Source organism: Balaenoptera musculus, chromosome 14 (assembly GCF_009873245.2).
Source record: "Balaenoptera musculus isolate JJ_BM4_2016_0621 chromosome 14, mBalMus1.pri.v3, whole genome shotgun sequence".
Taxonomy (NCBI): Eukaryota; Metazoa; Chordata; class Mammalia; order Artiodactyla; family Balaenopteridae; genus Balaenoptera; species Balaenoptera musculus.
The window spans coordinates 44,399,019-44,424,169 of NC_045798.1; the positions used below are offsets into that span (position 1 = coordinate 44,399,019).

Sequence of the window (25,151 nt, forward strand, 5' to 3'; positions counted from 1 at the left end):
AATAAATCAATTGCTTGCAGGCTCATCAAAAGCCTATCAGTGAGTGGCAAGTGAAAACAAGCTCAGGGCGCACACCGATTCTGCATTATGGTGAGTTGTATAATTATTTCATTATATATTACAATGTAATAATAATAGAAATAAAGTGCACAATAAATGTAACGCACTTGAATCATCCCGAAACCATCCTCCACCCCATTCGTGGAAAAATTGTCTCCCATGAAACTGGTCCCTGGTGCCAAAAAGGTTGGGGACCGCTGACCTGGGAAAGTGTTAAACTCCATGTGCATATTAAGGTATACTATATGTAGCAATTAAAAAGAATGAAGTAGGGGGCTTCCCTGGTGGCGCAGTGGTTGAGAGTCTGCCTGCTAATGCAGGGGACACGGGTTCGAGCCCTGGTCTGGGAAGATCCCACATGCCACGGAGTGGCTGGGCCCGTGAGCCACAACTACTGAGCCTGCGCGTCTGGAGCCTGTGCTCCGCAACAAGAGAGGCCGCGATAGTGAGAGGCCCGCGCACCGCGATGAAGAGTGGCCCCCGCTTGCCGCAACTGGAGAAAGCCCTCACACGAACCGAAGACCCAACACAGCCAAAAATAAATAAATAAATAAATAAATAAATAAATAAAGTAGCTGTAAAAAAAAAAATAATAAAAAAATAAATAAAAAGAATGAAGTAGATATGTACACTAATATAGTAAAATTTCCAAGATTCATTCCTAGTGAAAAAGACAAATTACAGAAAATACATAATGTACAATCCCACTTTCATGAAAACAAAACAAAATAAAATCTTTATGGAAATGTATGTGTAAAAATGCTTTTTTGGAAAAGACTAGAAATTACATATTAAATAGCTAAACAGATGTTCCTCCTGTATCAGGGCAGGGGGCTTCTACTTTCTGTTTCCTGTTTTTTTTTAATTTGAAAAAGTATTTTCACAAAGGAAATATAGTCATGAATTACTCCTGCAAAAAAGGGAAGTTTTGAAAAATACTATGTTTACATTTACTGATTGTGTATATATAAAATGCTTATTATTAGTGCTTAAAATTTATATATATGTGTGTATGTATATATATATATGTGTGTGTGTGTGTGTGTGTGTGTGTATACATATATATATACACAAGCATACCTCAGAGATATTGAGGGTTTGGTTACAGACCGCTACAATAAAGTGAATAGCGCTATAGAGTCACACAAATTTTTTCTGGTTTCCTGGTGCATATAAAAGTTATGTTTACACCATACTGTAGTCTACTAAGTAGGCATCAGCATTATGTCTAAAAAAATGCACTTACCTTAATTAAAAAATACTTTATTGCTAAAAAAAATGCTAACCATCATCTGAGGCTTCAGTGAGTAATAATCTTTTTTGCTGGTGGAGGGTTTATAATATTGCAAGAATTACCAAAATGTGACACAGAAACAAGCAGTTATGCAAATGCTGTTGTAAAAATGGCATGATAGATGTGCTCCACGCAGGGTTGCCACAAACCTTCATTTTGTAAAAAAATGCAGTATCTGCAAAGCGCAGTAAAGCAAAGGGCAATAGAACAATGTATGCCTGTGTTAGAGATAGTCTGTGACTGAACATCAACCGTAAGAAAGTAATTGGGGGACTTCCCTGGTGGCACAGTGGTTAAGAATCCACCTGCCAATGCAGGGGACACGAGTTCGATCCCTGGTCTGGGAAGGTGCCACATGCCGTGGAGCAACTAAGCCTGTGCGCCACAACTACTGAAGCCCGCATGCCTAGAGCCCATGCTCCGCAAAGAGAAGCCACTGCAATGAGAAGCCCGCTCACCGCAACGAAGAGTAGCCCCCGCTCACTGCAACTAGAGAAAAGCCCGAGCGCATTAACGAAGACCCAACACAGCCAAAAATAAATAAAATTTAAAAAAAGAATGTAATTATGCTTGTTTACCTGAGTGCTGCGAATTTTAAATGTTGCAACATTTGAATTTAAGAAGATAGTTGTTTTCATTTGGATGTACAGCAGCACAGAGGCGCAGTCTAAAAATCCATTTAAAAAAAAAAAAGACTATTCCAATTAGCAAATTTAGTAAGTTTCATTATGAAAATTCCCAGAGGCAAGGTCTGGCATTTAATGATTAGAAAAGTAACAAGAAAATATTGCTTACAGAGTGAATCAATAGAAAAGTAAATTTCACTGTCTAATATAAAATTATCTTTAAGTTAAGCGAAAAACCACATGGAGTTAATTAGAGGAGGTATATTGTGTAAGTTTTTTTCAAAGTGTACAACATAAGCATATGTAGTGAGATAACGATCGTGAGGGATACAGGAAAATAGAGTGAGAATTTTTTCAAGTCTCTTAAAATCCATTTATGAATCACAGTATGACACTGAACAGTTTTACAAAATTGAGTAAGGTGGTTTCGCTTTTCTGTCCTCTGTGACAGCGTCAGGCTACTACTGTACTATATGCTTGAAATTTGTTAAGAGAGTAGATCTTAAGTATTCTCACCACACATACACAAAAAGGGTAACTATGTGAGGTGATAGATTCATTAAATAACATGATTGTGGAAATCATTTCACAATGTATACGTATATCAAGTCATCACATTGTACACTTCAAATATACAAAATTTTGTCAGTTATACCTCTTTAATAAAGCTGGGGAAAAAAAAAAGGTCCAGTCAATGAATAGAAGTCAAACCAAAGCGTATTTCACTAGGTACATCAAACAATGGCTTCAACAGATTGCCTGGGAATTCCTGGCATCCGCTGCAGTTTCCAGGGCCAGCTCTATCCCTTTTTAGTGAGCTTTTCTTTATATCCGTGCTCTAGTGGGAAAGGCCCGTTGGAGTCAGTTGTAACCACAAGCACGAGCAGAAGGGCATAAAGGATGTTAAGAATGACACAAAGTTCACTGAACTTAAGGATGTGATTTGTATACCACCTTCAGTGTAGTCTATTCTTGTGTCACTCGATGTTCTTCTTCTATGATGAGAAGATCCACAGTGGTTCTCTCTGCTGCCCACTGGACACGGCTGCCACGCTAAGGGTTTCAGTGGTGAACAGTGCAAGAACTAATACATGCTTTTGTACTACGGTTCTCAATGCAACCCCAGGACCTGGATCTTTGCAACATTCAAAGCAGCTCAAGTAGAAAAGAAAAAGTTCAAACCAGTCACCAGATCCAAAATTAGCATTTTATTCAGAACGCTGGGGTCAGAGGTGTATCATTTATATTCTGGTACACAATACAGAGGCAAAGCTGTTGTCAGAAGTCTCTCCAGTTTAAAAGCTTTTTTTTTTTCATTTTTTTTTAAAAAACACACTTTAGTAGTGCCACCAGTGTCAGGCCACCCCTTTCATTTCTTATCTTTCCTTTTTTTTTTTTTTTGGTACAAATTATGTAAAACATTTGTGCTAAGAACTTTTCTCCCTCCCCAAACAAAAATGAAAATAAAAAATAAAAAAAATAAAAAAATTAAAAATTGAGTATTCTAACTACAGCTCAACAACTGAATCAAATGTCACTTTGTTTTGTAAATACTTTATCCATAACGAAAGATATAAACATGCAAAAAACCTGAATCCAGTCCAAATAATACATACACGTGTTCTGAAGTTTCTGCACTTCTCCATAGACTATGCCAATAAAACATTATGTACACATACCATTTTTACAGTGAAGTGGAAAAAATACAGTAAATAAAAAAGTGTACATGGATTAAGACCAAAATGTGTCTAACATTCTAGTTTATGAAAAAATTCAATTTTGCTACAAATTGGTGATATGAAAACTCCCTTTATTTGCAACCAGCTGCATAAGTTTTAAGATTTTAGTGGAAAAAAACAAAAAAACAAACTAAAGTCTAAATCTAGAAGTCATGTACATTTTCCAATCTCATGGTCTCATCCCCCAAGATAATAAAATTGCTCCATGAGTGGTTTTGTCTCTTTAATTCCGTATTTTTAATAAAAGCAAATGCATTGTAACAAAAGCGTGTCGAAGCATATCATGGTTTAACTTACTGCTCCCACCACAAAATATTTTGTCTTTTACTTATCGTTTCAGAAATCAGTACCATTAAAGCCTTAAACATAAAACTAATTCCAATCTGAAAAAGGTACAAAAAGGCACATAAAATCCCAGTGCTTCTGTACTGTAAAATTCAAGTGTAACTGAGCTCAGTGTCTTTCCAAACAGTATTGGATCACTGATATTCCCTCTGAGCCCAAACCGGTTTACAGCCTCTGCCAAAGCCTCCAGCAAGCACTGTGCTAGTAGACTACAAAGTTCAAGCCTAGCTTCTGAATGCTTTTTTGGGAATATCAGTTGAAATTGTTTGTACTTGTCCGGAAGCGAAGTTCACCCTGAAGTTCAGTCATCACCTCCACCGTACATGTCGGCGAGTTTCTTGAAGCGGGGCCCCCAGTCGTTCAGGTAGTCATAGTCTTGGTCGCCTCCACTACTGGAGGAGTTAAGGGAGCTCAAGGACCCGGCCGTGGAACCACTGCCTTCATAGTCAAACACTAAGAGGGAGTCGTATGGCGGAGCTGTGGGATCGTTGTCAGCAGCTTTAAGGCCCTGCAGTTTGGAAGACAAGAAAAGGGTGAAGAGAGGGTTACGATTAGCAAATCCACAAGCAGACGCTAGTGGTCCCGTGGCATCCAACACTTGTTTTTAAGTTTCCACCTGCAGACCACCGCATGTGAAACCCAGAGAGACTGGGGTTATCACCATGTTCGAAAGTTAGACAAAAACTAACTGTTGTCTCTCCTCCGCAAAGAAGGAACCCTAAGGAGTCTAGCTCAGTGAGGCCGAAACATACCATGGGACAGGGTTCATTGGAGAATGCGTTTGACAGGTGACAGAAATGAGTGGCCAACTGCCTGAAGCTGTGAGGGGAAGATCTTAAATGAAGTCTGGCAATGCATTCCTGTAACAGTACATCGGGCAAGACCAGTTTTGAATAGTTACTGGAAGAGTAAGGTACATGAAATAATACAGAAGGCTATGAAATCATGTGGTATGTGGACCCTAATCTATGTAGGGTCACTCAGAGGATTCTGGCGACAAAGTGGCTTAAAAGGAATTATAGGCAAGGCAAAAAGAGAGGGACATAGAAATGAGTGCCATATGATCCTTGCCCTCTGTAAGCTTACAATCTAGCATAACAGACGTATGAAATAAATGATAAATAAGTAACAAAACTATGAAGTCTAGACAAAAATCATCAGAATGCTGAAAACAAACTTTGACCGGCAATGAGAGCTACGCGTCCGAGGAGGAAGTGGCATTCTATTTGACATAAATTTGGAAGGATGTCAAAGGAAGAAAGAAGACGGGCCAGATGTGGTTACAATAAAAGGAAAGTTATTCACTAAATCATTTATGTTCTCAACAGAACATAAAATGTGAAATTAATTGATAAATTGTGATCAGGTATTATTTTTTAAGAACGGAGTGACTTCTAGCTCCCACAGGCTTTAGAAACATCATGATCCAATATCAATACATAGTATAAACACTGGGGAAGAGGATCCTGCCAATGTAAAATAATATGTATATACATGGCTCTTAAAAAGAACTGGAAAAATAAGATCAAGGAAATGCTTATCAATAAACTTTTGCAAAAAGATGCTTTTTTTATACATAACTCATGTATCTGAAGCTACTGTATTTCATAATTATGCTCTACAAAACTTTAAAGATTTAATACTGTCTTTTTGCCACATACTAAGTATTTTTTTAATCTCTAATTTTTTCCCACTTCCATTCTAGTAAGTCCAAGATATACCAATGTTAGTCTCCAAACAATCATTCTCTTTTCCCACCGCTCTTAGATGTAGACATAGAAAACGGACTTGAGGACACAGGGTGGGAGGGGGAAGCTGGGACGAAGTGAGAATAGCATTGATGTATATACACTACCGAATGTAAAATAGCTAGTGGGAAGCAGCAGCATAGCACAGGGAGATCAGATCGGTGCTTTGCGATGACCTAGAGGGGTGGGATAGGGAGGGTGGGAGGGAGGCTCAAGAGGGAGGGGACATGGGGACATATGTATGCACATGGCTGATTCACTTTGGTGTACAACAGAAACTAACACAGTATTGTGAAGCAATTATACTCCAACAAAGATCTATTAAAAAAAAAATGCCGGTGGGCTTATGGTGGCTTCACTTATCCAAGACATGATGAACTGTCCATCTTTAGATCAATCCTTCCAATCCACATGTGTTTTATGAGTACATATATATATTTTTTTTTTTTTTCCAACGGTGCTGTGATTCAAACCCAGGCCACCAGATTCTTTTTTTTTTTTAGGGAATAGTTTTATTTATTTTTATTTTTGGTTGCGTTGAGTCTTCGTTTCTGTGCGAGGGCTTTCTCTAGTTGCGGCAAGTGGGGGCCACTCTTCATCGCGATGCGTGGGCCTCTCGCTATCGCGGCCTCTCTTGTTGCGGAGCACAGGCTCCGGACGCGCAGGCTCAGTAGTTGTGGCTCACGGGCCCAGTTGCTCTGCAGCATGTGGGATCTTCCCAGACCGGGCTCGAACCCGTGTCCCCGGCATTGGCAGGCAGATTCTCAACCACTGTGCCACCAGGGAAGCCCAACATATATGTTTTTTATCAGTAGAAAGGAGGAGGAAGAGGGAAACGAGCATGAAAATTAAGGTCGGAGTCAGTACATGTAGTGGTTAAGAGCTCAGACTCTGGGGCGACACTTCGGCTCTGCACAGTACTAGCTGTGGGACCTGGGCTAAGTTCGACCAGCTTCATTTCCTCATCTGCAGCTGTAATCACAGTAATACGATCATTACGGAGACCAAATAAAATAAAGGGACCCAAGCGCTCACCACAGTGTCTGGCACTTGTTAGAGCTCAAGGAATATTAGTGAATTTTTTTTTTTTTTTAACTTTTAAGGTTAGAGAAAAAAATTCTTGCTTTGGAATTTGAAAAAAAGAAAAATAGATGTGAAGACATAGCATTTTAGAAACAAAATGGCAGCTGCTCGACTTCAATCAAAAACCAGAAAGAAAAGTACACCCTACTGCTTCCCCATCCCAAAGTCTGTCTCACCAACAATCCTAACCTTTAATTAAACACCACTGTTCCTCTTCTCAGGTAGACTATTTACAACCCAGACATGCCTGTGTAAAGCAAAATAAAACAAGTCTTCCTTGAACTACTTCAGTATATAAAACACAAATAATTTTAGATAGGATTTTCTTGATCATAGTTACAGAATAAGCTACAGGGCAATTCTGTTAAGACGGAGAACTGCAAACTCCCAATTTCTCAAAATTCCTGTTTCTTTTTTGTGGTAGATTGTGTTACTGTCCTCAGTGATTCACCATCCTCTCCCTGTGGGTGGATCACACGCCCGCAGCACCACAAGTGCCACTCTGGAGCCAGCTGACTTCCCTAACCCACTGTCAGGCTTGGCTACCCGACTGGCGCTGGCCAATGAATGGAAGCAGCTGCGTGGAGGAGACTCGAAGAGTCTAACATGCTTCCACCAGTCCCCTCGCCTTTCCCCCTCTGCCAGGAGAAAAGCCTGCCCCAGAGGAAAGTTTTCCGTCTGCCTGGATCCTGAAATACAGAAGATACGTGAATCATGGCATCAGCACCAAACTGGAAATACGGAAAGGTGACGACTAAGATGAACTTGAAAGGGTCAATGGCAGGGCATCATGTGTGCCTGGATTCCCTGGAGATGAAAGCCACGGTCCGTGTTTCCTGTGACTTAGAATAAAGGCTAGAAGCTCCCTGGTCTTCACCGGTGTGTTAAAGGGCCCAAGGCTCTTCATCAAATGTCTATACGCCACCTAATTAATTTCCTTAAAACCAATATAACACTGGTGATAATCCAGTTCCATACTCACCACCGAGGTTCTCAAAAATATTTCTTAAAAAATTTTTTTATTTCCTGCCCTGACTTTCTGGTCATTCTGATAGTTGTTGAATCTATGTTTTACTTCTTTTTTAAAAAAGGGGTTAAGGCTATAAAGGCTATAAAACCCGAGAGGTCACTGTGCTAGCCAGAACATCAAACACTGCCTCAGGTTTTCATGATTACAAAAGAGCAAAACCCAGTGAACTTTTCAAGAATTCTTAGGCAAGAGCCATCTTTCTAGGCTGAAGGTTAAGTACTTTAAGTCCCCTCCACTTGGAGAGCACTGATTTTTATCCGAGAATAAAATATGACTTTTCCGGCTGAGGCATTATATAAATTCCAGGTACTATTTTGGTAATTCTAAAAAGATCATAGTCAAGTCCTGAGAAACTGACGGTGACAGGCCGGCAACCAGGGTGAACGTACAGATAAATTCGGGATTTGGGGGCGGGGCACAGGAGCTCTGGTCTTCCCTTATGGGATTCCTTTATTTGTATGTGTGGACACCACTTCACATGATGTGTGACACACTGTTGCCAAATATACAAGCTAACCGCATGTGTTTCTCTCTCCCTACCTGGGTTTGACTAAATCTAGAAGAGGATGTGCTTATTTCACCTTTCCTGGAGAGGCAGAGCTTGAACTCTGGATAAATCTGAACTAGTTTCCATAGTGAACTGCCTCTGTCAAATCAAAGACCTCTGGCTCTGGCTGAATTCTTGCTGAGCTTATATTTATAGACTTCTGATCCCATGCTTTATGGATGGAGACATGCTTTTATAGGGACTATAAGAAACCCACATTCTTGGGTGAGGGAACACACGAAGGATGTAAGAGGAAAGAGTTCCTATTGATCCCTTACATTCAGTCCTCTATTGTCTCAAATCCACTGCCTTAGTTCAGGTCATCATTATATCCTGCCTGGACCACAGCAAAGGCCTGACTGGTCTCCCTGTCCCCAGAACTATTCCTGCTTTTTTTGGGGGGGGGGCAGTGTGCAGCTTGTGGGATCTTAGTTCCCAGACTAGGGATGGAACCCAGGCCCTCGGGAGTGAAAGCGCAGAGCCTTAATCACTGGACTGCCAGGGAATTCCCTATTCCTGCTTCTTACTTACAAACTACTATTGGTTCCTTTCTCAGACGTTATTTGATTATTTGATGTCACATCCTCTCCACCCCAAGTAAAACTTTCTGATTGCTATCCCCTACAGCAGTGTTTCCAAAATAAGGGAGGAGTCCCCCTGGGTGTATGCAAGGTGATTTTTAATTGGTGCACAGGCACTTTAAAACAATTATTTTTATTTAAAACAAAGTTACAATTGATTTAAAGTTTAATAAGTACATCATAGATGAAGTTTGCAGACATGGAAAAAACTAGGTGTTACTCAAATGCCTGATGCCTGATGTTAGGGTAAGCTACAGGATGAAGTCAAAACCCTCTGAGGAGCATTCAGTGAACCTAATCTGTTCACCCACCTTTTCTGTTGCAACTCTTCTCAATTCCAGCAACCATAACTGAATTATTCACTAAATTATTCACCAAAATCTCCCAAAACCTAAAAAATGTCATGTTCTTAGTATACCTCCATGTTATTTACGCATTCATTTCCTGCTAGCTGAAATGTGATTCCTTTTGTTTAAAATGTCCCATCTCATATTTTTTTCATTTGATTAATTTCCATCCATCCATCCATCCATCCATCCATCCATCCATCCACTGTTTAAAGCCGATAAAAAATGTCACTTCTGCTGCCTGGAATTTTTTCCCTAACCATGACCGAGAGTAATTCCTGTGGTCTCTCTGGTCTGCTTTACTTTTATTGCCATGTTTTGGTTACACTAGATTGTGACATCCCTTTCTGCTGAGGTGGTTTTGTATTCATTTCATATCCTGCTGTCCAAAACACTGCTTGACATCCAGTAAGTATTCTAGATGGTAACTTTGTACTGCTGTCCTGGGCTTAATTTTTTCTCCTCAGCACCTCGTTCATGTTTATACCTATACCTTTCAGAAGAAGCTAGGATTTAGGTTTAAAATATCTGCGGACATAAAAGTATACCATGATCACCTGACAGTGGAATTCTGTGACTTACCAATGCCAACATTACTATGTCTCTTTCTGGGAAATTCATTTTACTGAAAGCATTTTTTTTTTGGAAAGGAGAGGTTTCTATCTGTTTTATTTACAGTTATAGGGCAGTAGAAAGTTTTTACTCCTGAATAGTAACTTGTAATGATAATACCATACTAATAATAATTGAGATTTTATTATGCAACAGTCACTATACCAAGCACTTTACATGGATTTTATTATTCATTCCTCACTGAAATCTTAATAGAAGGGTCTATTATCATCCCCATTTTATGAATAAGAAAACTAGAAATCCAGGTGGTTATATCCAAGGACCTTGACCTTGTACAAGGTAACAGAGCTGTTAAATGAGGCACCTGGATTTGAACTAAAACGCCTAACTCTTGTAGGAGGGGACAAAGATATTTTTAAAAGAACATGTTAAATTTAATTAATAGGAGAAAAAAGGCAAAAATTTTAAACTTCAGGAGTTTTAAACAAAGTATTCCAGGAGCACCTTCCATAAGTTTTTTAATAATGTTAATCAAAAGTCGGTCCTTTAATAGAAATATGCCCTTGGTTTTTAGATTCCTGAGATAAAGAAATATACAGAATTAGTATCGTTATTGGAGGTATGCTAATAGCTACTGTCGGGCTGAGATTAAATGACATTGTTTCAACTTTTCACCATCTGAAGGTCTTGTTTAAAAACCTCAAAATAGAATGAAATTCTGTGTTTAAAATTCAAAAATGTGTGATTTGTTTTACCCTACCTACCAGTCTGGAAACATTATCATTTTTGAGATTTATTATTTAAATAAACTAGAAAATTTTCTCATGCGCTTACCTATTCCTTACACCTATAAACACACTCCAATTATAATCTCCACTATATTCTTCTTCCTTTGGAACATTCGGTACTATGCTAAACCAAATAAAACCTGGAGATAAAGAAATCTGTTTGTATTTTAAATGTATTTATAAAATGTGCTTGAGTTCTTTCTAGGTGCCTTCAACCACTTTTAAAACATTACCTGTATTTATTTTTATCTGTCTAATTATAGAAAGATACTGTACACGTCTTAATGCGTGTCTTAGGTGGAAGAATCTACACAGTGAGTCTGAATGTAATCTCTGATTTAGGCCTTTGAACAGTTTGATCTCTTTGGACTTTTCCACAGAACTGACCATCACATCCCTCGACCCTCTTTTTAGTTGTTTTCTGTGACACTTTAAACGCCTTAGACTTTCTTTTTCCTGTGTTCAAAAGTAGGGCATTTCTAGGTATAGATTTTGGGTTCCCTTTTCTACTCCATATTCCTCTGCCTTACAGTCACATTCAATTTCAAGGATTCAGTAGCCATTTGGGAAATAATTTCCAAATGTGATCCTTTTGTCCATTCATGTACTCACCAAACCAGTGTGCCCCACAATGATTCCCCAGGGATACACCTCTTCCCCTGGACCACAGGAGGACCATGAGGGGAGGTAGAAGGGATGCTTGGGATAGGAGTCATGGAGGGAGGTGAGTTCTAGGTACATTGGGATGTTGCAGGATGGCGCCCACCCATACTCTGTGTCCCTGACCCTTCTTGGCCTGGTAAAGACTTAACTAATATCTAGAAAAAGAGCAAAGGACACTCCAGGCAGGAAAAACACTGTGGGAACTGGTGCTGGCATGGAATCACAAGCTGAGATAAGAAATTACAAGTAGAGGTCTCTGTTGCTGGCCTGTAGGATGCAGGTAGGGGAGGGGGCTGAGATGAAGCCGGACCACCTAATAAGAACCAGATCTAATGGGTGTCCTGTGCCTGGCAAAGTAAGGGTTCAGATACTGGAACATTTGCCTGGTACAGAGATCACGCTAGCAGCAGCGCAGGGAACTCACACAGAGAGAATCTATGTCTAATGTCTTATCTACACATCACTGGCACAGGATGTACACACCATAGATATTCGGTAGTTATCTGCTAAATGAATAATCCCTAACCAAGCTCAAGATGATTTCCAAATGAGCCATTTCTAACAAATGCAGACGATTTTCAAATTATGAATGGGTTGCATTCTGGAAGTTAATCTGCAAGTCAGTTGTTCAGAACAAACTTCTTCATATATGTATTCACGCATGTTTGCTACGACCTCCAGCCACTTTATAGATCGTGTACCTGGGCGCTGTTTTAGGAAAAGGCGATTCCAAATGGAAATTCCTACTTGTGTACCTTTTCCTACTGTAGCATTAGAAGGGTTGGGTAACTGAACCTTACTAACTAGATACTCTCCTCTCTCTACTGAAGAAACCCAGTCATGTTAAAAAAAAAAAAAAAAAAAAAAAGAGTGAACGCACCCAGACACAAACACAAGGTATACACAAAACACACAACTTGGAACAGCCAATATCCTCACTTCCTGAATGTAATCAGCACCAGTGAGAGTGAAAGCCTCCAGACATGGGCCCCAGTGAATCCCAGCCAAATGCAGATGGGTGATGCTCACGGCTGCATGCCCTACACACCTGCCACAGCCCTTGAATTCCTTGAAACAACAGAATCTAAGAGTTACGCAACATAGCAGATGCTTAGGTTACACAAAGAAGAGCGGGAAATAGCCCCCATTTCAGAGAGAATGGATGCACTCATAAGGAAGAAATAAATACTAACAGTGACACCCCATGGTGAGGGCTACTACCCAGGGAGAGTCTTGTAACCTTCCCAGGGGTATCGAAGGGGCTTCACAGAGAAGGGGCGCTTCAGTTGAATCTGAAGGCTAAATGAGTGTCTCACTGAAGGTCAAGAACTTCGCAAAAGTTATAGTTAAACCTGTTTTGCCTTTGAGGAACTACAAGTAGTTCAGGGGGCTGCAGCACAGAAAGGGAATGTGGGGGGAAGAGAGGGCAGGAATCAGATTACAAACAGCCTTAGAAACGACCCTTAGCGCCCGAATTTTACCACGAGAAAAGAAGAGTGTCCTGGATGGGATGGAAGCCCACAGAACAGTGACACTTCAGGGACTGCAGAAACATTCAGGTAAGTATTTGCTGAATTACACCAAAGCCAGAATTCTTGCTTGAAAAAAGTCCAGTGCCTACACCTAAAAGGTTAACTATATCTTGAAACCTGACAACCACAGGAATAAATAAACAATTTCTTGGAATGACGAAAGCTAAATTAGAACTAAAATCATCAGGCACTCTTACATATTCAAAAATATCTAGTTTTATATATATATATATATAAATATATTATATTTTATATAATATAGATATTATATTTATATCATATATATTCCTGCTAATTCCCCTAACCAGGCCTATATGTATGTAAGTAATCTGGAAAAGTCGGGGCATATTTTTGGACGTAAAGGAGTTACCAGCATCCTGTTTTTGCCTTCTACCAGCTTTTAAATCGTGTCTACTACAAATTAACCTATTACCTATTTAACAGAAGTGAACAGATAAGTTCAAAAAGTAGCATGTATTTTAGGAATAGATAGTAATGAATATTGTAAAGACAGATAAGCTAATTTTGTTTCAAAACTTTTCCTACAAACTATAAGAGCATCTAAAAATCTAAGGTAGATTGATTATGTAGACGTAATATATGACTATTTCAAGGAAGCCCAGGAAATGAGTCTTATCTGCACGGGACTGAAGGCAATATATACAACAGATGCTTTCCACTTTGTAAGGCACTGAGACCAATTCTAATCTTGGAGATTCTGAGTGGGAGGATCTGGCCAGAGAACACGGGCCCTGCCATATATTCACGGGCCCTGCCAATATCAATATGTATCATTCTCTTATACTAACAATAAAAATTCAAAAGAAGAATTGCAGTAAAACTGTAGACATGATCAAAAGAAGCAGTATAAATCATCTGACTTCAAAACTTAAGGATTAAGTGTAGCAGAACTCTTGGGTCAGTAATGAAATAAGAGAATGCCATAATAATTTTGACAGTGGAAATCGTATCTGTTATATTCAACAGAGAATTAGCTGCCTCTTGCAGAAGCCCTTAAAACTCCTCAACTAGACAAGTATTTAAATCACTTACATAATATTTAATTTAGCTGCTCTTCCTGCTAATCTCATTTGATGGACCTCTCGTTGTTGGGTAGGCACTGAATTCTCACCATTTGCGGCATTCAAAGGGTACAGTGTGAGGAAAATGAAAGTGAACTCTTATTACATGTATCAGTGCTAATAAATGAAATTAGAATTCACTATAATATCGTTAGCCTATTTATTACTTGTAATCTAGGGAAAAAAATCCTTTTGGAGAGAGTGTGACTAATACTGATAATATATACGGATGTCATTTACAAATGCAGGATATTAGTTGATCCGTCTCTCTTGGGCTGACCAAAGCCATCTCATCTGTTCTCTGTTACTGAAGCCACATTTCCTTTTGCATAAAGATAAAGTTAGGAAAAAGAATTGTGTTTTCATGAACTACATAGCTGTATTCCCAGCAAGTTGTGGTCTCCACAGTACTAACTGTTAGCATAAAATAAACACCCTGATAAAAAAAAAGTGAGTCTCTCTTTGCACCTCATTAATAAAGTCACCGATGTCCCCAGGGTGCGGGGCTGCAGATCGAACCGGGTACTGGGGCTCGGCGTGGATGGGTCTCTCATCCAAGCGTCGGATGCCGACCGGCTTGATGGCATCCGGCTCCACGGTGTCAGGCTGCTGGAGCTGGCTCAAATCATAGTCCTGCAAGACACAAAACCAACACCCCATGGGAGACGGGCATTAAGATGGACCAACACCCCATGGGAGACGGGCATTAAGATGGGAAGTTACAACCTCTGTTTTTAAACTCATACCCAGAATGCATAGAAATGAATGAAATTTAACATAATGGAAAAGTTGCCACTAGGAGCTTTTCATGTTATGATTAAATATTTCTTTCACGCAGCTCTTTCTTCTGTGTTTTTCATTTCGACAGTCTGTGCGCCATCTGCTTTCCTACGTTCCTCATCAGTTTCCAATGGGAAACAGCAGTGAGATGAGGTCCCACTACAAAGTGACTAAAAAACCGACGAGAAAATATAGTTGTACCATAGAAGGAAAAGTACTAGCTTAATGTTGATGGGGTTCAGGACAGGCTACCCCAAACTATGGCATCGTGGCATATTAAATATCTGAAGCTCAAGCACTCTTTTTAAAAACGGCAGAAGCAGGAACGTCACTCTGACTCTTCCCACCACACCCTTCTTCCCTGAAACAGGTCATAACGTTCCCATGTGAAAAGCCCCCTCCTGAACCAGGAGGAGGAAAGTCCTCTTCATCATCAGAGACTAGGGTTTGGAACCTAGAACTCTGCACAAACAAACCTTTTTTTAATGATAAAAGAACTACGTGTTTATGATATAAAACTCAGAAAATAAAAAAAATTATAAAGAAAGCAATCTCATCTGTAATTCTGCAATGCAGCGGTCATATTTGGGTGTATATTATTACTATAATGAAATGTTATTTTTTAAGAAAATTTTTTATTGGAATATAGTTGATTTACAATGTTGTGTTAGTTTCCAAGCGAATCAGTTATACATATACATATATCCACTCTTTTCTAGATTCTTTTCCCATATAGGCCATTACAGAGTATTGAGTAGAGTTCCTTGTTCTATACAGTGGGCCCTTATTAGTTATCTATTTTATTATATACAGTAGTGTGTATATGTCAATCCCAATCTCCCAATTTATCCCTCCCCCCCTTACCCCTGATAGCCATAAGTTTGTTTTCTACATCTGTAACTCTATTTCTGTTTTGTAGATAAGTTCATTTGTATCCTTTTTTTAGATTCCACATATAAATGATATCATATGATATTTGTCTTTCTCTGACTTACTTCGCTCAATATGGCAATCTCTAGGTCCATCCATGTTGCTGCAAATGGCATCATTTCTTTTCCTTTTTCTTTTTTTTTTTTTAATGGCAAACCTTCTTAAACTAACCCTTAACTTCCTAGTTACTTCACCATTTACTACTCTTAGCCCAAACCCTTTGTCTTGTCAATTCTTTACAAATTTACTGTTTCTTCGTCTAAAGGGTATAAACTCTTCTTGCTCTGGTCACTTCTTCAGGTCTTCATTCTCTTGTGAAGGCCCCCATGTACAGGTAAAAGTTCCATCAAATGTGTGTGCTCTTCTCTTGTTAATCTGTCTTTGTTGGTTTAATTTTCAGACCCAGCCAGGGACCTGAGGAGGGTCGAGAAAACTTTTTCCTCCCCTACAATGTTATATTGCTTTCATATTAAAAAAAATTGTTGCAAGTGTATTTTCCTTTACTTAGAGGAAGGCATTAGTTCATCAAGGTTTCAAAACCACTTCACTCCTCCCTCCCTTCAGTGGTCTACAGCAGGGGTCCCCAACCCCCAGGGCACAGACCAGGCCGCACAGTAGGAGGCGAGCGGCGGGTGAGTGAAGCTTCATCTGCATTTACAGCCGCTCTCCGTCGCTCGCATTACCACCTGAGCTCCGCCTCCTGTCAGCATTATGGTGAGTTGTATAATCATTTCATTATATATTACAATGTAATAATAATAGAAATAAAGTGCACAATGAATATAATGCACTTGAATCATCCCAAAACCATCACCCCACCCCACCCCGGTCCGTGGAAAAATTGTCTTCCACAAAACCAGTCTCTGGTGCCAAAAAGGTTGGGGACCTCTGGTCTAGAGTCTGCGAACTATTGTTGGTGGGTCCAGTCTGATCTGTGGCCTGTTTTCCTTGAAGAATGGCTTTTACATTTTTAAAGGATTATTTAAAACAACGGTAACAATAAAGAAGACAAAGAATATTCTATGGAGACTCTATGTGGCCCCCAAAGCCTTGCTATCTAGCCCTTTAAAGAAAAAGTTTTCCAACCTCTGGCCCAGAGGTAAGAAGCCAGGGAGTGTGGATTCTCTTCTGGTGCAGTCCTGTGGGAATGTCTTGGCAATACAGCCTGTCCACTTTGAGGGGCAGAGAAGAACTTGGGAAGAAGGATGCTCTGGGCACTGGTTGGACCTTCAGAACTATTTTCAGCTTTAGCATCAGACAGCTGGACGGGAATGTCCAAAGACACTAACTATAATGCGGAAATGCTTCAAAATTTTAGGTTTGGGCAAATACTTTATAGTTTTCAAACCTCTAAATTCTGGTGATATAAAACGTCACATCCCCAGCTTAACTGAAATTCTCTAATTCACTGTTGATATTTACAGAAAGTACAGATTTTCTGGTACTCTTTTTAGTTCAGGCTTCATCTCTGTCTAAAACCAGCTCAAAACTGTTTACAGTTATCTCTATAGTGGTTTTGATTCATTCGACGCTTGAATATTTACCATGTTCTGGCAGTGCTCGAGATCCTTTACATATGTTCGCTCATTTAATGCTCTGAACAACACTGTGTGACGTTAAGTTTTATTATCCTTATTTAAGAATTGAGGAAACTGAGTCTCAAATCACCCAAGTCATCTGTCGACGGCTCCAGATCTACCGAGACACAGAGACAGGCTCTGACTTCAAATGGATTAGACTCCAAAGCCTAGCTCCTGGCGCAGGCATCTGGGAGGGCGAGTCAAGTCCCAGCTACAAGGTTGGATGGATGAGGGAGAAGGGGCAGGAATGTGAAGAATGATTAAAACAAAGGAGTCACTGACATTCAACCCACTATGTACCGGGAGCTATACCAGCCTCCTGTTAAGTGTCTTCTCCCTGATACTTTCTCCTTTCTTCTTTCTGAAGAATGCTTTATTACCATCATTTTAAATGAAGAAACAGACTCGGAAAGGTTGAGTAACTTGTCCAAGGTCACACAGCTGGTATTCGATTGACATGAGAATCAAAACCAGGTGTGTCTGACTTCCAAATGTCAATCTAAAACTGAGCTCTGTTCGTTGAGATGCCCTAGTTGTTCTGACAACCCTCCCCTAAACAACTCTTTACCAAGGGCTTCAACTAAGCTAACGAGTGAAGGCACTCAGGAAAAGCTCCTCCTCTGAGGGATGGACAAGGTGATACTGGAGGGGAGGCAGGCACACAGAGTAGGACAAGCCAGAGTGAGATGTACGGTTGGTACATCGCCAAGTATAAAACGCTCAGAGAGGGAAAGAGCGCGTTAGGTTCGAACCTTGGACGACACATGGGTTTGGGAGAAAGGACCATTCTGGGGGAATCAACAGCGTGAGCAAAGGCATGGGGATGCTGTCTCCTCTTGTGAGGGTAGAGTATTTCAAAGCACCCATACAAAACTTGAGTGAAAACACCTTGATCTTGCACACATGGGCTCCATTTAAAATTTTATAGGACATGTGAGTTATTTATAGACTATCTTAAAGCAGAGGCACATAATGGTATGACAGACGGGAAAGCCTTTGAAATGTTAAAATGTTATACAAAATAAAAAGAGGGATTCATTTAGAGAATTCTGAATGCTTACACACGAAGAAGCATCGTTTTCCAGGCGATGTTTAATTACATAACTACCAAGCTTAATAGAGGGGCTTAACCATGAGTAAGCGTGTCTTCTGACAACGATGGAAGCTTTTTGTAGAAAGGGGAAAACAGACTCTGAGTACAGGGATGATGACAGTTAATAAATATTTTTACACTGAGGGTGAAAAATGCTCTATTAGAGGTCTCAGTTACATGAAATTAAGTAATTGAATCTTATGCTTGCGGACTGTCTTTAACCTGGTGACACATTCCTTGACCGTCCTCAGTATATCACGACAACTCCATATAAGAATACAGAGTGATTTCTTTGGCGTAACTGGAGCCACGAGAGGCAGTGGGATGTTTCTTACGTGGAAAGGACTTGTCCACCCTGATTTCTTATACAGCTCCCACTATATCCAAAGGTTACAAGCAGAAATGCATTATGTTTGGTTGACAGTGTTGAAAAAATTTTCTAATAAGTTGTCAACACACAGACTTTGGGATATTTTTACCTGAAAATAGGAAGACGTGGCGTAAAACCAGGCTTAACTTCTGACACAGCAATCTGTTACAGCTGAGAGCATCTATCTCCTTTGGACAAGGACAGACTGTCCGCCTGGCCTGCTTCACTTATTAGTGTATACATGCATCAGCATATTCATTTACAGATTCTTACCTTTCTTTCGATAGCCCTTGCCTACTATCTTAACAACCAGAGCAGGAAGTCTAAAGATGTCTGTGGTCAATACGTCAGGCCCATAGAAAGTGCTCACCAAAAATGTGTTGAATAAAAGTCTCAGGGATGATATTCATGCCAGATGTGCACAAGAGCAAGAAATGTGCTTTGGATCGCATGACACGCCATGGCAGTAATTCACAATGGGGAGGAAGGGAAAAAGACCCCGGGTCCCATTGCTGAGACTCTTTGCCATGGTGAGTACCTCCCCCTCCATGATGCAAACGTGTCATGTTCCTCAGATACACTGACATCTAAAGAAGAGGCACAAAACCACTGATTTACAGGAAACTGGAATTTGGGTTAAAACACGCGGCTTAACTTTTCTCTGTGATGGTTTCCCTTGTCTATTGCAAATATGGGGTATGAAAATCTGATGGTGGTATGAAGTGGGCGGAAGTGTCTTCAGATCACAGAGATGGGTTTTTCTGTCCACATCCATCTGTGCTATATGGCAGAGTCCTGACCTGAGGATCCAATTTTAAGCCTTTTGATAAGGGGTCACTCTATGTGAAATTATACATCCTAAATTATACATCTTTATAATCCCATGATGCTTTACTTAAACACACAAATTACAGCATGTAGGATAAGAATTCTAAAGAGAATTACAGAGACTGAAAACATTCTCAGGGTCACTGGGTTCGTGGCCTTACTTCTGAAGATTAGAAAGAACCCCAGAAGAAATCTTTATTTGATTCCTAAAACTCTCTAGAGAAAAAGTGGATCTGAAAATTCTCTTATGATTGTCAACCTTACTTTGTCAACATTAACTTCCCAGAGAAATCCAGTTTTCAAACGAAGGCCATGGAAAATCTTATTTTAACTAATGTTTGGAACATGTGTTATTTGGCAATGGTCATGAGAAGCAGGCATAGAATTAGGGTTTTTAAATATTAACGTTGCAAGTAACTGAAAACATTTCTTTTTGGGTCTATGATTTAAAATGTCTTAAAGGTGATACAATTCTGGGAGAGTTAGTAAGAAGTTAGTCAGCAGCTTTAACTCTGGTTCTGCCTTTTCTTATTAAATTCCACTGACTTGCAATGATTTATAATTGGTTCAGAAAATGATACCACGAATCGACCTGAAGGCATTTGGTTACGTTTAAATAAAATAAAATGCTGCTTCAGTATAAAGTGAAATTCTAGATTCCCAGGCAAAAACTTCAGAAAGCTCTGTGGCTGGCAGAATCTACAGAATCGTGCAATTACGTCTGTTTTAGAGAGTGATGAAAATATTGATTTACCGTTTCATGAGTATCTAAAGAGAGCTGACTGGGTGCCTGATGCCATTTTTAGCTCTGAGAGTGTGAAAGAAGGAAACCGACCTTTACCTGGTGCCCATCATCTGTCAGGAGTTACCTTAGGTGCCTCCTTATGTGATATCTCAGACGCTCCAAGCAAAATCCTGCCAAGAGAGTGTTGTTCTATCCCATTGATTCCCGTAACTCGGAGAGGTTAATGATTTGCCCAAGATCATGGACTCAGTTAAACAGTGTGGAAGGAGCAAACAGAGACCACCAGAGCAAGCAAAATAACAACTAAAAAAAAGCTGTATCTTCATATATAGAGAACAGACCTGTGGTTGTCAAGGGCAGGGTGGGGTGAGGGAAGCAAGGACTGGGAGTCTGGGATTAGCAGATGCAAACTATTACATATAAGACGGATGAACAACAAGGTCCCACTATATAGCACAGGGAACTATATTCAATATCCTGCGATAAACCATAATGGAAAAGAATATGAAAAACAATATATATTTGTATACCTGAGTCACTTTGCTGTACAGGAGAAATTAAACGCAACATTGTAAATCAACTATACTTCAAAAAAAAAGGCTGTACCTTGTTGCCTGGGCCAGTGAAGAAAGGGACAGAAGAGTTTGCTGAAGGGGGGGAAAATGAGGGGCTTTAAGAGCCAGAAGGGAAGTTCAAGGTGGTTATGCTAATTGGGCACTGGAATCCAGGACTCTGGTCTGTGCACAGCTGGTTAAAGCCTCACTGACTTTTAGTCAGAAAGGAGTCTTCAGCCCCCAAGTCTTGGACTTGGGTCCAACAGCAGTCTGTCACGTGAGGGAGGGGAAGGGCTCTCAAAGTTCCTGGTCCTTTCTCAGCCTCCACCAGTGAGAACCAGGGATGGAACACAAGAGCCAGTTTGGCTGGTTGGTGCAAGTGATAAATGTTCCTTTTATAGTAGCAAAGGCAAGTAACTTTCAAATTCCCATATAGATAAGGTAAATATTTTTTAATGTTTCAAGACTGAGTGAGAGAAATAAAAATACTAAAACATGAAAGTAAATGGACAAAATTCTCAAGGGAAAAAAAAAAAAGGTACCCGATACCTTTTTCTTTTTCTTGCCTGTGGCACAGGTAAGAAACCCTTCAGTCAGACACAAAAAGGAATGGAAGATGGAAAAGGAGAACATTATCACCTCACCCTATATAGCTCCTGGCGTTAAAATAATTGAATAAAATAGCGATAAGGTGTCAACACATTACTATACAGCTGCTGACAGGTAAGTTGAAAACACTTGCAAGCTTTATGTAAATTACGTTACAACCTGATTTTCTTCCCCAGTGAGGTATAGTTATGATGGTAACTATTTACACAGGGGAATTGATGTGGAAAATGAGGTTGATTCTATGGATTATGAAAGCCCCCAAAACAAAAGATTTGCTAACAGCTTTTCTGGTTTAAATCGTAAGCCTAATAGAAATAAAATAACTTGGAGACTTAATATATAGATGAAGGTCCCCCATTCTCTGTTTTCATCCACGTTTTCATCTCACTGCAGAGCCACTTTACCACTCCCCACAGTGGGAGGGAGGTGAGTCTCCATTAAACACATTCATGGCTTCTGCTTCCGTGGTGGTTTACCGTTCATGCTGCCCTGTCACAGCTTCTTTTAAAATTCTGTTTTCGAGAATGAGCACATTCTTTGGTGCAAAATCGTGGTTCTGCTTCAGAAACTGGCACTGTTGAAATTTTATCACAACTTATTTCCCATTGTAAAATTATGGCACGGTCTTTTGGAAACAAATGCAGCAAATACAATGCAATTCAATTTGATTCAACAAAGACTTTCTGAAGAGTCTCTTGGGCCACAGACTCGGTTACTGACCTCATAGAGGTTTTAGTCTAGTGTCTTTATTTATTTATTTATTTGCTTGTTTATTTATTTTTGGCTGTGTTGGGTCTTCGTTTCTGTGCTAGGGCTTTCTCTAGTTGCGGCGAGTGGGGGCCACTCTTCATCGCGGTGCGCGGGCCTCTCACTATCGCGGCCTCTCTGGTTGCGGAGCACAGGCTCCAGACGCGCAGGCTCAGTAGTTGTGGCTCACGGGCCTAGTTGCTCCGCGGCATGTGGGATCTTCCCAGACCAGGGCTCGAACCCGTGTCCCTTGCATTGGCAGGCAGATTCTCAACCACTGCGCCACCAGGGAAGCCCTCTAGTGTCTTTTAAAAGGACACATTTAAAGCTAATGAAAATTTAGCATAATAGATAAAACTATTACAAAAATATGGAAAATGAAGGTGTAAGGAGCTGTGAAAGAGGTGCTGCTGAAAGCAATAAGGCTATGGATACACAAAGCATTTCTAGCAGAGTAACAGGGGCTTCAGAAAGATGATGCTCCTCTGAAAATGTGAGATTTATTTTCTATCCTAATGTTTGTAATTTCCCATTCTTTCCATGTAATTCAGTTACAGCCCTGTAAACATGGACATGTTTTCTTAACCCTTGCAAGCACTGTGTGTCTTGGGAGACAAAAAGCATAGCTTTCCGAATGCATCTTCAGTAATACGTTCTCACCCCAAGCTCCAACTTCTCCTAACGTAAAACAAAAATGTCACCACTCTGAAAAGGTCAAAGTCATTCTATCTTAGCGTGGCCTATTATTCTATCTTGGAGGAAATCTCAAGATAGGTAATAAAGTAATGGCAGTATTTGGTTGGGAATATGGTGACGGCATCAAAATCCTTCACTCGTTTATGTCACATTGTTTTGGAATTTCCTAAAGAGATATAGTCTTTAAGATAAATTTACAGATGGAATCAATACAGAAAAGGGAGTATAGTATTGTGATTTTAAAAAATGGATTCTGAAATCAGAGCATCTGGATTCAAATCCTGGCTCTACCCTATCTATCTGGGTGACCTTGGGCAGATTACATAAATTTCCTGTGCTAACCTTCAGAGTATTCAACCTTTGGACAAAAGAGTGAATGAAGACTTCATTAATGGAAAGAAGTCTATAGCAGGGATCAACTTTTCCTGTAAGACCTGATAGTAAATATTTCAGGCCTTTTGGGCCACAGAGTCTCTGTCAAAATACCTCAACTCTGCTGCTGCTGTGGACATGGTGCAAGGCCACACAAAATGGAATTTTTATAAAGTTCCAATACAACTTTATAAAAATAGGCAACTGGTAGATTTGGCCAACTGGTAGAAGTCTGGCATATACCACTTAGTATCTTAGCTTTTTTGTACATCCTGGTAACACATACTTGGCATACAAATCTTTATCTCTGTATTGCTGGGTAACTTTCCATTCCTCTAAAACTAAATGTAATAAACTTAAAATCAGTCAGGAAGAATAGACATTAAGATGAATTACATAAAATATTGTGTTAATTTACGTGAAGTGATCAGGATAGTAAATAAAAAAGTCACGTGCAAATCAAGTGCACACTAAAAATATTGAATGCCCAGTAGGGAATGGGTACCAACCAGTTCAGAGCATATGTTGTCTGTAACCTACCAGTGAGTCACCTGGCCATGAGGGTTTTTGAAAACAGCATGAAAAAAGGGATGGCAGTGTGCTAACCCAAATTCCTGGTGAAACTTTCCTCTTGTGAAATCTGTGTCACTCTTTCAATAGCTAATATATACTGGTGTTTGCAGGTGGGTATAAATGGATGAATAACTTGGGAACATATTTAAGAGAGTGTGCTTTGGCCAACAATGAAAATGTTGAAAGTGGTCTCCACAGCTATGTCCAGAGTCAGCCATCTGTTACCTTGTTTATAAAGCAGAATGATTTTGTAAAGCAGTTATTTCGAAGAATCAAACACACCAGTTTCATTCTCTGCTTGAGTCAGAGGGTCAGGCTTGGCTGCCCACACTGGGGCTGGTTCCTGAGATTGGTGTGTAATCTTTAGAGACCGTCTTGGCTCAAGCAGAGATCCCTGGTCTTAGGGAAGTGGCTGGTTTGGTCTCCAGGTGCTTTCTTGTACCTGTGCCTCATCCTTCTGTCTAGGTATCCAGCGTGGATTTTAGATTTTAGTACCTGTTGCCCAGATTGTATCATCTCAGGTCTCTTAATAACTTGGCTGCTCAAATTGCTTTTCCAGATTCTACATTTGTCAGTGTCAAAATGTGCTCAATTTTGCAAGCCATGCTTAACGAATTAATTGGGTCTTACCCTTTGCCTGTTCTAAAGCCAGATTACCAGTGGTCATCTAATAAACTGAGGCTAAGTGCCCAGCCTCACTGTTTCTACCGAGTAACACCTGCCTGCCATAGACAAGCAAGAGTAAATAAAACGTCTCTCATGTGACCTCCATCGCAGCGCATAAGAGCTGGGCCTCTCAAGTCACGTGGACCTGGCTTTGAGAACTGGACTAATGGCATTATCTACTGCATAGGGTTGTTGGGATTATAAAAGATTACAAAAGACACGTGAACTGAGAGCAGAGCCCAGTGCCTGACACAGGACAAGTATATAATGAAACACTGGCATTTATGAATCTGATCATTTCCTGAAGCTATCATAGATTTCAAAAAATTAAGGGAAGTTATCAGACTGTAATGGTTCAATTAACCCTGTAGCAAGACTTGCAAACTAAGAGATTCTGGAAGAGAGCCCAATGCACAAACATTTTATGAGTGCCTGCCAGGTGCCAATTGTCCTAGATACTGGAATAAAAAAATGAATGTGACAAGTCCCTGCTCTCACGGGCTTTAAGGTCGGGACCAGGGCTGCACATAAGATCTCAAAATAGAGGCAGACACGGGATACGCTGTGGGA

At 40.1% G+C, this 25,151-nt stretch overlaps 1 protein-coding gene across 1 annotated transcript in view; it reads right to left on the minus strand.

Annotated features, from left to right (window-relative positions):
- Positions 1-3,168: 3,168 nt before the first annotated feature.
- CDH2 (cadherin 2) overlaps positions 3,169-25,151 on the minus strand; it is a 213,923-nt gene continuing 191,940 nt past the window's right edge. Inside the window, exons 15-16 of the mRNA XM_036874118.1 lie at positions 14,507-14,671; positions 3,169-4,572 (exon numbers count right to left, since the gene is read on the minus strand). Of these exons, the coding sequence (XP_036730013.1) occupies positions 4,366-4,572; positions 14,507-14,671 (372 nt within the window). The 3' untranslated portion in view covers positions 3,169-4,365. The remainder of the gene's footprint in view (positions 4,573-14,506; positions 14,672-25,151) is intronic.